Consider the following 18833-nt stretch of genomic DNA (forward strand, 5'->3'; position numbering starts at 1 on the left):
TTTGAAGAATCATAATAAAAATGAATAAAGACTCGTACACAAGTTGCACTGTCTCAGTGTCGCGGTATACTAATAAGCAGAATAATGTTATGATAAGGATTAAAGAATATGTATAACATTCTTTGTAATTGTAAGTAATAGAATCACGAAAATAAAATATAATTGACAAAAACAACGTCGTATCGGCTATCGCCATAATGTATAATATGTGTAAACATATATTTAATATAAACGGTTTCTGAAAAAAACATAGATTCGCTAATAATAACAATTACAGTTGATCGCATTCATTGAAACCATTCCAGTATCTTACTGAGTTAATAACCTAGTTGCTAATACTCATTACAGTCATAACTAAGTCATAAGACATTATAATATAATTTTATGAATACATTTTTTTCTTAAGTGCGGCAAATTTGCCGCCTTAACAAATTTGCCGCTCCAATCACCTGATTGTTTTGCCTGTAGGGTAACCCGACGCTGCATATTAATCATATTTTGTATTTATGCATAACGTTTAAATATTTTTGCTAAACAAAACATATTGTGTTGTGTATTTAATAAAACAAATATAAAGTTTAAAATACAAATAAGTCTGAATGGTTCACTACATATTATATTTTTCTGTAGAAAATAAATATGTACATATAACTATATGTAAATGAATAAATTATTGCATATTAGATTCTTAAAAGTCTGTTAAACACTACACATTTGTTCTCATTGGGTAATTTTTCAGGTGAATTTAACGGTATTTATTATCAAATTCTCACTTAACGATTAGAGAGAACATTATGAAATTTTAAACTTACTGACACGAATTTTTTAAAAATTGTTTGATCTAGTTAACGTATAAGCATTAATGGCAAATAACTCATTAAAATACTCCGAAGTTTACTTTAACAATTGAACGAGTAGTAATGTATTGCATTGTGGTAAAACTGCCAGCATTTTATTTTCATTAATCACACTTCTTCTTACTGTGAAATTAATTCAAAAACTCGAGAAAGCCACTCTGTTGTATAGTATAAATATCAAGTTCATGTCATTATAATGGGTGTATTAAATTTGAATTCAATAATAAATCGTTACATAAGAAAAACGATTTCGAGTGGAAATGGTAGGAAGGGATGGTATTTCAAGGGATATTTTATTATTTTATTATATTAGTTTTAAGTTATAGCACTATTAGTACTTATATGGTAGGTTGGTTTAATTTTTGATAAAAATACCATTTATTTTATATTATATTAAAAATTATTAGTAGTACAATTCAAATAACATCATGGTATAGTTTAAAATTAGTTTTAATATTTTGAAAATAACATTATAAATAGAAAGTAATAAAACACGTAATGGAGAAAAAGTTTCGAGTTCTTAGGCTTAATATATTTTTAATTACCTATAACAGAATAAAAAAAAATAATAAGATACATTTTTTCTGCTTAATTTTTAGCATACCTTTCGAAAAAATTAAATAGCACACCTATAATAATTATAGATTGAAAATTGTCGCAGTTTTAGTACTTTAGTACTTTAATAAATGAAGATTGAAAAAAAATTACACAAATATATTTGGAAAATCAAATCATTCATCATTGCTATATAGTTTGAAATTGCATAAGTAGGCACTCAATAATTACAAACATAAAAAATAAAATCAAAAAATATTTAGACCATAGGGGTTGATATTATGTTTAAAAAATATGCGAAAACTTTAACGGGTGATTTACTTTTGGCCTCTTCAATATTTAAAGCGAATCTAATGGTGGGTTAATGTTATAGAAGTCCGATCCCTATGATTGATGAGAAACGTCGTTTAGTATTGTATTATGGTTACCAAAATCATAATAAATTTATGAACAATAAAGTTGAAAGACGAGATATTTCATCTTTACTGTTAGTGCTAATAGAATCAAATTAAAATATTCTGAATAGGCGTACCTATATGTTCAGCAGAAACAAAGAAAAATATTGTTCGTGATAAAAAAATTAATTAATTATATAAACATTTTTATAATCAAAATAATAATAAAATAATCTATCAATATATATTATTATGTTACAGTTAAGACCCGAAATCCGTATAAATATAAAAACTATTGTGTATTTTTTTTATTAATTATCGCTTATTATTTAAAACGTTCATTACATTTTAAATTTATCAAACTATTTAATAAATTGTACTACTCTATTTTTATATCCACGAAGAAAATCATCAGAAATATTAATAAATATAAATAATTTTTAAGAACATAATATAAGTTTTAATTTACATTTTTTAACTTAAATATACAATACGAGTATAGAGTTTTAATATTTACTTTTATTTAGATTTACGCTGAGAAAAAATGATTAATTTTAATATATTGTCATAATTTTTTGTTGATTTTATCGATACAGACTTATTATAGTTATAGTATTTTTATTTATTTCATATTTTATACATAGTACTCTTAAAATAAGATACTTTTATTCATTTAGATAAACTGTATTATCATACATATATTTTTTTTATTTAAACTTGGATACAATATTTGTTAAATTAAATCTTTTCCGGCACGTTTTACGTGAATACGTACTTATATAATAATTACATACAATAAAGTTTATTAAGTAGAAAATAAAGTTAACCTTTAAAAAAACTGAAATATAATACCCTTTATAAGTTTTTATGTATCATACACCCTTTAAAGTTTTACGGCCAAAATGGATTGTCGATCTACTGTTAACTGTTTAAAACATATATCATGAAGTAAAATTGTATAATAATCATTTTAAAAATACTCATAGATCACGTTAACTTCGCTATTTAAAATCTGGTCTTGCATAGTTCAATACTCATTGTTCAGTGAAATCAGCCAGTGGAAAATAATTAGAATCACTTAACTCGTACATTTTTTTTTTTGTTTTATTAAAGTACATATTGTTGTTTTATAAGTACAGACATAACACGTATAATATCGTGTGTCATATTTGATCTCACTTTTCATTACGTCTAAATCACTTTAATAAGTACAGTATGTTAATTAATTCGTCTCCTTTTAGTCCATGCATTATTTCTCATATGTCTTTATTAATAACTTATCAAGTTTAAATTAATGTTTAAGGGGTAATGATTGCTCCCTTATTTTTATTTAAGTTACGTACGTACACGTTAATCATTCATAATCACTTTTGACAGTTTCTAAGACCCACTAAATTGACGTTAAATATTGGTTACTAATATTATACTTATTAATACCTATATTATGGTTTGACGTATCTTAATACTGTGTTGTACACCAGTAATAAATATCCATACATTCATTATAAAATACCCCGAGAAATGGTTCGTTAATTTTTTTTTTTATTTTACAAACACGAGTCAATCATGCTTATCAAGTTATGTTAAATGCTTACAGTACAGAACTGTACAAGCAAATAATTCATTATGATTTTGAAAATGATTTAAATACTCGTAATTACATTCCGTTGACGACTTTATTAAAAATTTCATCGAATTTTATTTATTTGACTGATCGTTTAAAATGATTTTAACAGCTTTGACTTAACGACATAGCATTACGCCAATATACATCACTAAATTACACTCATTTTAATTTTTTCGGTGAATACTGTATACTGAATAGTACATATATAATAAAGTACACACATATAATATGTATGAATATTACCGCATGTATTGTTTCAATTTTATAGTGATCGCTATATATGGTAGAAGTATATAATTACATTTGACAAAATGAAATGTAAATGTCAGTTATATTTGCTTAAATATATTAATTCCTCCGTTTTATTTATTTTTTCATATCTATATTACCCTGACGACTGTAATACAAATACAGTAAAACGTGACGTCGATTTATTTGACATACATTGTAAAACGTGTACAACGCGTAGGTATATTCTATTTAGAAAAAAATAAATATATTTCAAATAATTTTTGAAGGTACATTTGGTAAAACGTACCTACTTAAATAATTCTTAAACTAATGGTTGCTGTATATTATTACGCGTGAAAACTACTAATTTCACCAATAACAACTATTTAATTGCGATTTTGTGCAATTCACTGTTTACATTTTCAAACTATTTTAATATACATTAATAAATTTACTGGTATAGAAAAAAATTATCTGATGCAATTCTATTTCAAACTTAGAGCCGAGAAAACTAAATAAATAAAAATATTAATTTAATAGAAAAATTAATATATTTAATACGAACAAAATAAACAAAATATTATAGATATTTGGTTTCTAAAAGGAAAATTTTCTAAATCGACTACTAATTACTGATTTCTAGTGTTGGGTAACGATATAATATTGTGTATCGATATCGTTCCGATTTTTTCGATATTGTATCGTAATATCCTGATTTGTTCGATATCGATATCGTATTGAATTATATTTTTATAAATGAATTAATAAAATTTATTATTTGATATTTGTTATTAACAAATATTATTAGATATTTATTAGTTAATGGTTTATTACACAGCACACACAATAAAATTGACTAAAGCTATTAGAATCTAAAAAATAAAATGTATTCCTAAAAAAATTATTAAATTTGATAGGTATCGCGATTTATCATACGTTATAAACGATATCGGTGTCAAAAATGTGGTAGGCCCATTACTACTGATTTTCGTGTGAAAAAATTACACTGAGTGTAAAATAATAGTTTCTGTTTCATAAGATGGATTAAATTTGTATACATTAGATAGGTAAACCTAGAAACGACTTCCTAATTATAGATCGATTCACATGAAATAGATGTTTATTTATTGAAAAAATTCAATAACACTATCATAATTTTTCTGTTACACCGTGTTACATTGTTATTATCGGTGATTAAAGTAGCATCATATCAGCCACGCGAAAGAGAAAAACAATCTATCTAGGTAAGATTAAACAAATCGCGATACGAGGATGCAGATCAACTTCATGATATGACGAACGTTAAGTTGCTTTCAGACAACACTGCATGAATATGAATATAAATAATTGAGCATGCACTCGAACGACAAATGATTTTTTTTTTTTTTTTAAACCATCTATACACCCCTTTCCCGTACGTGTAGGCGTACTTTAACTTACGCAGCAATCAATAACGTTGTTATGCACGGGTATTATTTGATACACATTATGTGTATTTATATAGTAGTACACAAAATATTCTGTAGGTTGTGGGATATGAAGTATCCAAAGTATTTGTGAAATATTCTGTGGGATGGTTTTAATATAATCATAAAGTATATTTTCATAGTTAAAACAATTTAAATTGTAATATACTGAGTGGTGATGGCTGATAGGTTAAAGTGGCAGTGGCGATTAGCTCGACGACGGCGATCTGCGCAGGATCTTGTTAAACATTTAGCCGTGTGCGTTTCCCCGTCTGTCCCTTCAACAAATTTATTTCGCAAACAATAGCCGCATAATTCTTAGTAAATCTAACTTGTTAGTTTGTGCTATCAGTCTATAGAGATTCGGGAGAAATTGGCAAAAGTTCGCCATTTTACTAGCCCTAAACTCGGTAAAAATCCGAGTTAATTATTGGTTAAATAAATAAATAACGAAAATTTGAATTTGTTCTGTCACCGGAGGAGAACAGAATTAAATTAAATGAATTGTTTAGTCTTTTTAAACGATGAATTTATTTTTACAAAACACGGATTTCACACAAATTCTGAAATGTATTGTATAAATGTAGGTACATAAACTGCACTGTAATTACCACTAATTATTCAAAAAAATATAACATACAAATGTTTGTTTTAGTGAATAGAGGGTTGGAGAAACTTATTTTTCCATTATTTTAACAGTGAGTGTGTGAGCCTTGTGTTATGATACAAAAATATCTATATACTTTAATCCATTTTATTTGACCCAGAAGTACACAAGCCATATATTATTTTATGCTATAGTAATTTAAAAATATTTTGTACTGGTTCATGTTCTCCTGTGTAAACAATTTAATAAAAAAAATATTGAATTCCAGCAAAAAAAATACTGTAAAATATATTGAATTGCTGTGGCAACTTATAATTAAATTTTGTTGAAACAAAAAAAAAAAGAAATTTTCTACCTAGGTTTGATAATTTTAAGTATAAAAAAGTTTTCACGAATTTCAAACTACAAAATTAGTTAGTAAATGTTTGCAATTTTGACGAATTTGAAAATTGAAAAAATTCTAATTTCAGATTTATATATGAAAATAAATATTTCTATATATTTTAAATATTTTAATAGAGATATAAGAATAACTTTTATAGAATTTTATATTAAATTATCGTGAATTTAGTCTCAGCAAATCATTTTTTTATTGATATTTATGGAAAAAAATTTAAAAAATTTGAAAATTTCTCATACCTTTTAATAACTCAAAAAAAGTTTAAAAATGTTGAAAAACTTTTTGTTCGGTATAATAAAAGTTATAGTATTAACATTTGGTGAATGTTTTAGGTATCTATTGTAGTTTTTTTTTTAAATACAATAAAATATCAAAAATTTTTCACATACAAATCATTATTTTATGTGTGTATATCAAATGACGTAAATATTTGACTTGAAATATTCATAAAACATTAACTTCACGTTCTGGTAGAATTTTTTTTCGTATATAGGTTGAAAATTTATATAAAAAAAAAAAATAATTTAAAGAATTTCTATTTACAAAATAATTTACTAATTTTTTCAAAATTTTAAATTTAATTGTTTATAAAAAAATATTGTGTCTGTAGATTTTCAACATTTTTTAATTGAAAAATTAAAATTTTACGAAGAGTTTCGCAATAAATTTTCAAACATTTGTTCTCTGTAAAATTTTTAATCGATATTTATAAAAAGGAAACTAAAAAAAATTTTCTTATGCCGATAAATATCTTAAAAATAGTCAAAATATTTTGAATATTTGTTCAAAAATAAAAATATTACTATTTGGAGAAAATTTCAAGTTTACGGTTATTTATTTTTGAGTTACATAAAAAAAAAAAAAAACGAAAATTGATCTTGTCGAGTATTGAATTCGCGTAAAAAATTCCATTTTTACTTAATTTTTTATTTGTTTTTCCCATTTATAAAAATAAATACTGACAATTTTTGAAGTTTGGCCTCTTCATTTTACACACTAAATTTAATTTTATATTCAAAAGCATCCCATTTTTAAAAATCGAAATATTTCATAGACAACTTATCGTGTACTCATACAAAATAAAAAACACATCCTGATAAAATCAATATATTCATTGTTCCGCTCAGAATCTATATAATGTTAGTTTATTTTGGTCCATACAAATTAATTTAGCAAAGTAATTATAAAATTATCGTTAGTATTTATCATTAATAGAATAGTTTTGTTTATCGATATGTTATTTGTAACAAACTATGAATTAAAAAAAAAAAAAAGGCCTACATAATATATCTATCTAGTACCTACAATGTTACTGTATTATACACGAGTTCTACTTGCCTACCTAGTATAATAATTATAGTTTATGTTACATTATTTTATGCAACATTTAACGATGACACATGTCAACCGTTTTAACACTTTAACATATTTCATTACAACCCGCCATAAAAATATTGAAACTTTTTTTGATGATTCCGTTGAACGTCTCTTGATACAAGATAAAACTGATATGTTTTCATCGTAACTTTTGAATATCATTTGTCAGTGTTTTCACCGTACAGTGTACATTGATATTTATAAATAATTCTTGTATATACACTACACCTACACCTACGTACGAGTTTTCACAAAAGCACGTTTGCTTATAATAACTTATATAAATATTTACGAATAGTTCATCAATTATAATGCACGAAATCATGTCGTAACTCGTGAGTAAACAGATCCCGCTTTGACTGTACCTAATAATAATCGTTGCAACAAGTCAGATTATGTAGTAATGCAAAAATTGGGCGTTGGAAACCATTTATCAGTTTACCTGCCAATATCGGTTTTTATATGTTTGGCGTTGTATAAGGTAGATTTTCGACATATAACTATAAATTCAGAATTACCATAACAGTTTGTGACTTTTAATGCGCATATACGTATGGACGACAAATTTTAGTTAATTAATATGTTAACATAATATATACGAAAATATGTTTTAATGGACAGCGATAAAAATTTATATAACTACGGCTAATCAACGTTTTTACGGTACCTACCTACTCATATAATATGTATAACTCGAATGCGAAATGGAATATGTGTTTTGTAACTGCAATATTGACAATTAATTTTTACTGCCGTTTCGATTTTGGCGGCAATAAAAGTTTCTTGTTTCGAAGTGCATATTTATTTCGATAGCCTATCGAATTTATATCACTACACGTGTCGCGTTTTTGCAGTGTTTAGTTGAACCACGTCGTGTTAATATCCTCCCACGTTTGTATATAAAATATTATTATTAGCCGATTTAATAACCTATTGCGTGGAACTTAATGCACTGGATTCACACAAGTTACAATGGTATTGCATAACACATCTCTTCTGATTAATATAATAAGCGAACCAACGCCACATACGTGACCCACCCACCCATATACGAGTGATCGGAGGTGGAATATTATCGTTAATAGTTTAAGATTCTCAGCGTGAGCAATTTAAAGCACGTTCGCTATAACATAATAATAGAGTGTATAGACATGGATTTTTCATCGTTTTCGCATTTTTCTCTCTCTATATATGCTACGAAATGCTTATCTAAAAATTAAAATAATTTACTACACTATAAAACTGGTTTAGGTTAATATGTAATTTTTATTTCGTACTTTAATATGAATTGCTTATAAATTTAAGATATTTTTGCAGTTTAGTATATAAGTATTAAATACATAGATAAGTAAATTTTGTACTATGACGATAAAAAAAATAAATATACAGGTATATATACTCTTACCTTGTACATTTGTATATTAATTTATCTTGAAAATAAATTTAACGAGAAATATAAAAATCAGTTAATAATTGACAATTACTTACTACGTTTGATGGCGAAAAAGTATGACAGTTTGTCAATGTGTTTTCAACTATAAAATACAAAATATCAAACAAACCCTAAACGTCTAAACTAGTATGACTTTTTCTGGTAATTTTTCGAGATTAATTTAGTTTAAAGTTTTCAAGGCGTTTTCAAGGATATTTCTTGTTTAAAAGCTTAGAATGAAATGGGTACTTGACGATGTTTCAAGCGCGGAGTGACATCGAAAGAGTCCCTGGCACAAGCTCATGTATCATAGCTTTTGGGCTAGAGCGATTTTAAGCCATACGAATAACATTTATTGTGTATGTTTTACGGTATATTACGTTACAAAACGTCGAGATTTTCCACGGCTCTTTTCAAATCTCAAGTTCTCAGTTACAATTGGTCCAGACCGTTGCACTCGGAATTAATTTTCGTTTAACTGAATCGAGTTTTTTTTTTTTTTTTTGTTCGCATTTTATCGTGTGGTCGCGATTTACAATATTATAGTACTGTGACCATTAATGTTATTCGTTGAGCTACCGTGGTGACTTACTTGCAAACATTTTTTGCTCGCCGTACCGGACGACCGCGCGGTTCCGGTTGAGCATCTTGTAGCCCAGCCGGAAGTCGAAGTTATAACCCGTGTTGTCCAGACTGGACAATGTGTACAATCGGACCAGCAGAGTGATGGAATTCGTCTCGCTGTAGTAGTGGGCCGGCGCCCAAGATGTGCCGCACCAGCCACCTGACACAGCCGGTCTGTCCGATTCGGTTATGTGTAGGTCGCCGTCTGGACAGCCGGCGTTCGTGTACGAAGCAAACCGCCCGATTGTGAAACTGTCTAAAGTCACCTGCGTGAAAAAACACATAATAATGTAAGCTAAAAAGTTTTCTATTGTTATACGGAAAAAATTGTTTTCTAACACTTAAGTATCAATATTTTAGAATTCAATGTACTTGTTCGGCTGACTTTTAAGGATTAGATAACGTTATTATAAGGCAACGCCGAACCTGCATAATATGTTAATATGTTTTATCGGTTTTGCAATAGAAACATGCAACATAGCCAATTTTTGTTCAATAGAATACAGTTTTTGATGATGTTAGCTATAATATTAAAGTGAATTGACCTATTATAAAATTTAAAGGTAGAATAATCTAGGTTAACTAAGTAACTTTAATTTTTTTTTTTTGAAACATAATTTTAAAACCAGTTAAAAATATGAAAATTAAAGTAAATATCGATTTAAAATTTAAATAAAGACCAATGAAATGTTCTAGTTAATATTCTTACTTTTAAATTTTATAATTGGTAAAATCACTGTAATATTTATTATAATATATCAATGCATTATGATCTACGTCTTTATGACAGAGATACATATTATTTAATATTTTTCGTACTATTTAATAGGTAGATGTATTGTTTCTTTATCATTTTAAATATTTGTTGTTATAAATTTAACTCGGGTACATTTTATGTAACCATGTAAATATTTAATGTTTTTTTTTTTTTTTTTTACTTATTTGTTTTAATAACCTACTTTATGTAAAGTATGTAATATGATCGTTTTCTATATTAACATCTTAATTAATTTAATTTTGCAAAATTATAAACATTTTAGTTTCAAACAGTAATTAACTAATCGTATAATTTATTAAAAAGGGTCAAAGTCTTTGAATAATTAATTAAAATAATATTATGATCAGGCGGCGTTATGAATAGGCATTTTAAGTACACTACTGCCATTTTCTGCTTACACATTGTCAAATAACAATATTATTTTATATTAAAATATTACATTATTAATATTTTGTATAAATAGGATTTTCAGGTAATACCTATAATATAATTGTAGGTAAATATCAATAAATAATAATAATAACTTACCAAAATATATCAAAGTATATTTTAAAAGTACATGTAAGGTGGTAATTAGTATTAGTATATATTTTAAGACAGCTGAATATAATTTTAAGTAAATGAAAATTAAATAATTAGCAATAATTTCTTTTAATGGAAATTGTATACAATAATTATTGTTAAAATAGTCTTTTCAAAACGTACGCAGCATTTAATCATTTTTGTTTTATCGAATATTATCATTAACTTTTTCGTTTAACAGTTATCTAAAAAACAATAATAAGCAAATGATGTTCTAAGTTAAAAATAAATTTATAGCTTATAAGGTATAGTGATGGAATATTTCTTAGAAAAACTCTGAAATTAACAATCCACATTCAACAACTACTTATCACCAGCTATATAAAATATTAACTACATCATCTACTATTTGGTTCAAAATTTGTTCATGATTATTGTTACAATCAAAGAGTTCATCAAATTTTAAAGAAAACATAATATCGTAATACATTTACTATTATTATTTATTTATATTTGTGTGTTTATTCGTAGATAAAATTCGGTAACCATTGTGCCAAAAAAAAAAAGAAAAAAAAAATCGTAATTTATCCAGACATTTAAGATAGAACCGTGGCCTAGATTCTCTCACTATTATATTATAATATATTATATAAGTAACGTATAGTCTAGAGTGGAATCCTAGGGGTTGGCTATAATAAAGAGAGACACAATCATTTTTTTTTTTTTTTTTGCTTTTTCTAGTTGAACCGTTAGAGTACTGCGATGTGTTTTCTTACTAAAAAAAAAAAAAAAAAACTTTAGCACACTTTATTGTCACTAAGTATGATTCGTACTGAAATTTAGAAGTTGGATTATATGTATAGGCAGTGCTGAGAAACTTTTCCTTCATTACCAGACTTTTGAAGAACTTTGCGAGATTTACGATGGGTTAATAATATCGGAACACGGGTTAACGGTAGTTAAAATATTCAGGTATATTTACATCAAAAATAATGTATATTGATCTAGAGAAAAATAAGCCGTTTAATATATTTAAACCAATATTTATTAGGATATAATAACTATTGTAACATATTAACTGCAAGTAAAAAAATTTTAAAATCTGAATTGAAAATATCGAATTATTTTTATTGCTTATAACAGTTATAACTATTAATATTTTCAATTCGTAGATCCAGTATGTTATACAGCGTATACCCATTATAAATGTATAACGTTACGTAATAATTCAAATTTAAATGTATATAGTTTACAAGCGATTCGGTTTTGATTCTGACAGTATTAACAAAAATTATTTAAATTACACGGCACTTAAAGTTTATATTTCATTAATAATGTGAAGCAACGTTTAGTAATGTAGAATACACAAAACCAATTTAATCGTTCATGCAAAAGTAAACCGTGTATGTATAAAATACACGCCATTTATACTCGCGATTTGGTACTCTTATAAATTGAAAATATGTTTTTACCAAACCTTAATCGTTTGAATTGAAAAAAAAAAAATTATAAAATGATTTTTACTTATGTTTTATTTGTGTAACAATATCGGTTAACCGAAAAAAAATACCCATCCGCACTGTTATCAACATTCAATGTTCAAAAAATGCAAATTCGCTCTTCCGAACAAATTATAATACAACATACATATGTATTTCATGTTCTCTTTCACAGAAGTGAAATTGGCACAGACCATTTTATTTTCTGGGACATTAACATTGATCGATATCACTACCGCACATAATTTAATTTACTTATACAGTTTTGTTCTTTTCACAAAGTTTTTATAAGTATAATTTTAAAATATTTTATCATTATATTAATTAATTAATTAACTGCTTATGCCATCCATTAATAATTAATTTAAGAACTTGAAATGTTTTAATACTAAACAATTTATTTATTGACTTTTGCCTTTAATTTTCACAAATAGTAATCAAAAGTTTAAATTAAAAATTAAGTTGACATCTTTAATAAGTTGATTAAAAATCAATTGACAACTTTCTAAGCTGTTTTCTACTTATTCACTTCGTTTTTTTTTTTTTTTTTGTAAAAAAAATATATTGGTGTATTAAGTTTAAAAGCAATTTAATAATAAATCATTCTATGAGAAAAATGAATATGGGTTAAGTTCAGTTACCGCCTGTCGACATTTATTCAATATTTTTCAACCGATGTCCACAATTTATTCTCATATTTAAATAACTATTGAAAAAATTAAAGCTAGCCTCAGAATATGTATCACTGATTTTGCAATTATTCATATTAAATTTAAATTAATATTTTTATAAAATCAATCTTAGCAAAATAAACAATTGGTACCTACTATTTCACTGTATTTTATTAAGTATTAACAATAGTATTATATAGGTTTCGTATTCAGTATTTTTATAAATTTCGAAAGTAATTTATGCAAATTTATTGTTCAATTAAATATTGATGAAATAAAATTAATTCACTAAAAATGTTGGAGTATAGATGTGATCTTTGAACAAAAAAAAGTTGTATTTTATTATGCACTATTGAAACGGTGATTTTTCTAGAAATAACTACCCATTAAAATAATAAATTGTTTCTATTCAAATACGAAAAAAACTTTATCACAAATATTAAAATGTACAACACTTTAACCTTGCACAAGAAAAAGTTATATACACGAGTATACATATTTTTCTTAATTGATTGATTTAATAGAATAGTTGTCATTTATATCATGCATGTTTATTGTTTGTCTTTAATAAACTAAAGTTAATATTATATAATAATATACTTGAAAGTTCACAGTTATATAAAATAACTAAATATGATAAAATTTATATAAATACAAAAATTATTTAATAGTTTTCTATGATTATTGTTTGAGATAAACCACATTTAATACACAATTCAAACTTTAAATCGATAACGAATGTTAATAGTTAAATAGATTATGATCTTTTAACATAATACGTTCTTTAACGACAAAATAATAATTGCTCAGTGTCACATGAGTAAATAAGTCGGTTTTCATTTTTGATGATGTTCAAACAACTTTTTGCCATTTATCGTTTAATTGTTCGTATTCTTTTGAGAAGTAAATAAACTTATTAAAACGATAAATGCGTATAGCCTATTAGTTATTCAATTATTTGCTAAATAATATAGTAAATGCAGCATTTAAGCAATCTAATTTACGTTACTGCTTCAGAATAACTAAACATGTAATGTGTTTCGGTAATTGGGTAACCGAGTTTTGTATATAATATTGATATCACTTTGTTTTCTAGCATAGTAAATACAATTCATATAACACATAAATATTATTATTCAATCCACAATATTTGAATTTTCTGTTATAAAAGTAAAATTTATCCACTTTATCTCTTCAAGTGGATTTATAGCTGAATTGAATAACTTATAGTACTGCCATTGACATTATGCAAAAATATTATTTATTCCAAGGGTAATACTTGAATAATTTTAAATTAACATAATCTACATGATTTAATATTTATTTTGTTAATACTTATTTCCATTTAGATGGTAAAAGTTTTTCTTCGAAATTATTGCAGTATTAACCCACCTTTGGAATTACATTTATTAATTATTAATTTATAAATAATAGTATATAAACACTAAATTTATAAATTATAACATAAAACAATAAACGACAATATTATTATAATTTATAAATATAAAAGCGTTATAACTTTAGAATAAATAGTATTTAAGGAGTTACTTAAATTTTAAATTGTAGATCATCCCTAAAGTGTACTTCAGATAATTTAATATGGAAAGAATTCGAAAAATTTAACTAGCTCCACTTAATACAATATACTAATTCTTTAGAATTTTTAACAGCTAGTATATCATTTACGTTTCAATATTTTTACGCTGGATAATTCTTTTGAAAGTATACATTCAAAATTTCAAATCATTTTTGATATATTTTTTTGTAGCTTATTTCAAATTCTTATACAACAAAAGATTAAAATAAAACTTTTTGTATTGTTTTTTATTGTTAAATTTTTTTTTAATTAGAACATTATAATGACCGCATTTAAAGATTAGATGAAAAAATAGTAAACTTAAACTAACCAAACTTATAAGTCCTCTCTCTATTTAGCTCATTTAAATTTTAAATATTACCTAATAATAATTACTAATTCTTGTTAAAAATGCAAAGTTCATACATTGAAGTTTTTAGAACCGTATTCTGGTGTCGTATGAAAAATAAAACTTAAAAATATGATGAAATTAAACAGTAAAAATATTTATTTTTTTTTTCAAAAATTTTAATACTTATTGAAAAAATAAATGTTTATTAAAAGAATCACTCTACATATTAAATATCAAACAGGGAATTTTGATCTCCTTATTTAAATTATATACGAAATTCTAGTGTATCTGACTGTGCTATATTAAATTAATATTTACTAAATTTTCTCACCTGTATTAGATCTCCTAGATGATGACCTGGTGCGACGAGCTTTATGAAGCAGATGAATGGCAATTTGTCGGGTTTCGGACGATGTAATTCGAATTCGTACGTTTTTCCGACATCGCCGTAATAAGTTCTATTGCACGCTGTAAAACAGACATTTACTGTAGTTAATACTCTATAACAATTGAAATGAATCGTTTCCCGGGTAGGTAATAGTTACTATAGATAGTCTAAACCTTCGTCGCTGTATAATTATAAATCAAAACTTTGTCAGTATCGCTTTTTAGGAAAACTATTTAGCGTATTACAGAAAACTACACGCACGGTAATATGTATCGTTCATTATAGTTCTTACTGCCGCTGACGCGTAACAGAATAATAAAGTTTACAAGCTAAAGTAGTTATAATTTTTGTAGAGGAAAAGCGGTGAACGCAATTTATATTTCGGACAATACACAGTAGACTCGATGTTATATTTTCGGAACAATGTTTCGGTTTCGTGCATGTCATGCAACAGCGACTTAATCTCGTTTAACAAACAGAAGAGAGCCGGGTAAAATAAAACCGTCATCGCTTATAATATACGACTGACAGTCCAATGGAATATATTTCAACAAATTTGCGCGTACAAATCATCATTTGAACTGAAAACTTTAGAGTATCGTTCAATCGTTTGAGATAAATATGTTTATTTCCCCAAAATTTCCAACGGCAGAATTGTATCGTACACAGGTGTGTACAGCACCAACACCACAAACACGCCATCGCGTTCGATTATCTATTGAAATGTATTAGAGGAGAAAAAAATCCATTTCAACCATAATAATCGTTTCAATATATATTGTAAGTGTAGACGGTTATCGACTCGAAACTGTTTTCCCTTCGAATGCGCACAATTATTATTAATAACAAATTGTAGGCAGGTACGCACGATTTAAAAAAAAAATAAAAGCGAAAAGTTTGCGAGTGGTTTTACAACCGAGAACAGCGGTAATAGTACACGCAGAGTTGCACAATTGTGTAATATTTAAATTGATGTATTCACAGAACAGTGAAGTCACGGTGATGGCGGCGGCTGACAAGTTCATATTACAGTACCTAGGTAGTACCTTTACGTTTCACCAAATCGCTGTCTAGAATAAAGTAATTGGTCGCGCAATGCTCGTCGTTTGTATTTTATAAAGATAGCGCGCTGGCGTAAAACGTATAGGAGCATATAATGTTATATCTGGCTTCGGGAAATAAAACCATTTCTGAATAGACCGCAGGCGCTTTACATTTCAACATACGTAATAATATTGTAGCAATATTTATCCGCAAAACACTTTAATTTTCCCGTGATAAATTTATTGTCGCGATTGTACTTTAAGTAGCCATTAAAAGCATATAATTAAAAGAACTCACACGAATAAAAGCGTTATACATTCTTCAATTTATATGAACAAAATTTAAGGATGTACCCACAAACTAAACAGAGCCTCGTTACGAACCAAAGTCGTATTAACATATTAAATAGGCGCAGAACAATAAAATACCGCACATACCTACGGTGGTATACTTTTCACCAGACTGTGGGTTTGACGACGATTTACAAGCCATCCCGTCAAAAGGATTACAGCCGTTTGTCCGGATGTAATTTATTCATAAACCGTGGACGAATTATAATTTATAATTGCTTTATGTCACGACGACTGCCCACTCGAAAAATCATCAAATTATACTACCTACCTGCCTGATACAAGTGCGTGCGTTTTGTTGGCTCGCGAGTCGCGGGCCGGCCGTCGCCACCGCCGAAACTTAACCCTCACATAAAATTTGCATGGCAGGCATTATGCGAAAGTACGGTGAGAGCAGGTACGGCGTTTTAATGTATAGGACTGATGCAATCGTAGCGGTTAAAAATGTTAGTACTGCCGTCCCGCGCGACGCGATCTTTGGTCAAGTGAAATGTAGAGGTATCTTGTAATATTCGTACGTGTATTATAATATTTACTTGCACGCCACATCTAAGGCGTCCGCATTGCGGCTAGTGCGGTGCCAAAGGAAACCCGACGTTTTCTGCACCTCACGCGGTTACGGTTTAAACCAAGCGCTGTTGTATTAAAGTACGATAATATTACGATGCACAACACTAATGAATAACATATTTGTATGTAACTCAATATTCAAAACGTTTTTGACACGGTTAATTAGCATACACGCGTGATGCAGGATAACGTTTGCAGTGACACACGCATGTGGGGGTCAAGGTGGTTTTTATAGCACCTCCCTCTCATGTCACATGTTTGCAGCACACTCCTTCTGCGTTCATTTTGAACTAAACAATTCTAAATGCGTAAGATGTACATTAAAATATATTATTGAACGACAAATTGTTTTTCAATGCTCCTGCAGTATTGTCATAGTAAGTAATAAATAACTAAGTGCTGTAATGAAACTATGAAACTGGCAGAAATAGTATACACATAAGCAATGATTTATACGTTTTGTCGTATGCCCTAGTTAATATACTCTATTCCTTTGGTCGCGTCAGTACTCAGTAGCCAGCACTATAGTAACATAATTTTTTCTTAATGTACTCAAATAAATATGTTCAATATATTCTAACAGAACGTTTGAAAAATGAAAAACCTTTTTTTTTAAAAAAAATTAAACTAAATATGCAGTTACTAACTGAATAAAACTGTGTTTAAAAATTGTTCGAGGGTAAGGGAGCCTCCGCGCGAGCCATTTAAGAGAAAAGATTGTAACACTCCCATGAGTCCCATAGTCTAAATTGAATGTGCTTCTCCATGGACGTCTGGCGTGTAGTATGGTATATAGCAGAGACGTGGTGACCACCTCAGTCGCAGAAGAGATACAATTTTTGTGAAAGCTACGTAGGTACACACGGTCGTTTGGTGTCGGATTTCCGTCTGAACATCGTGAAAAAGAAGCTCATAGTCGATGAATTTTATTTATTGAGACTGTAAAAATCGAAGTGTTTATTACTATTATTATTATTACATTTTTTTTTATCACTCGTGTTCCTCACTAGAGGGCTATAATATTGTACATATATACCACTGCAATACGCGTAAAATAAGATTTATACCTACTTATAACTCTACACACATAATATGGCAACTATAGTACCCTACACAGTTGCATCACATCAGCATCAGTAGAAGTAAACTGCACCAGCGTAGGATTATACAAAACTACACGTAAACGTACGATAATTGCGAAGCCAAAGGGTCTTGTACCAGTGGGTCGCGTACAAGTTGCCCTTCTAACCGTCATGATGGGTGCATATATACATATATTATGCATGAAATAGAACTGTATGGAACGCTAGTACAGGTACGATATACGATTTGGATGGGTTATTTGAGTGTATATACGTGACTTAACCAGCGGCGGTGTAAACCGATTATAATGGGGGTAAAGCACCTTTCATGTTTCCGGATAATAATAATAATAATAATAATAATAATAATAGTAATAATATAGAAAACAAAATATTATATGTATATTCATTTTATATAGGTGTATACATC

The 18833-nt window shown here is 27.4% G+C and overlaps 1 protein-coding gene across 1 annotated transcript in view; it reads right to left on the bottom strand.

The window, feature by feature from the left end:
- LOC112593989 overlaps positions 1 to 18833 on the bottom strand; it is a 50747-nt gene that overhangs the window by 19366 nt on the left and 12548 nt on the right. Inside the window, exons 2-3 of the mRNA XM_025338577.1 lie at positions 15301 to 15437; positions 9540 to 9837 (exon numbers count right to left, since the gene is read on the bottom strand). Coding sequence (XP_025194362.1) covers positions 9540 to 9837; positions 15301 to 15437 — 435 coding nt within the window. The remainder of the gene's footprint in view (positions 1 to 9539; positions 9838 to 15300; positions 15438 to 18833) is intronic.

Source organism: Melanaphis sacchari, unplaced genomic scaffold (genome assembly GCF_002803265.2).
Source record: "Melanaphis sacchari strain LSU unplaced genomic scaffold, SCAv2.0 Contig21_pilon_pilon, whole genome shotgun sequence".
In the NCBI taxonomy this organism is placed as follows: Eukaryota; Metazoa; Arthropoda; class Insecta; order Hemiptera; family Aphididae; genus Melanaphis; species Melanaphis sacchari.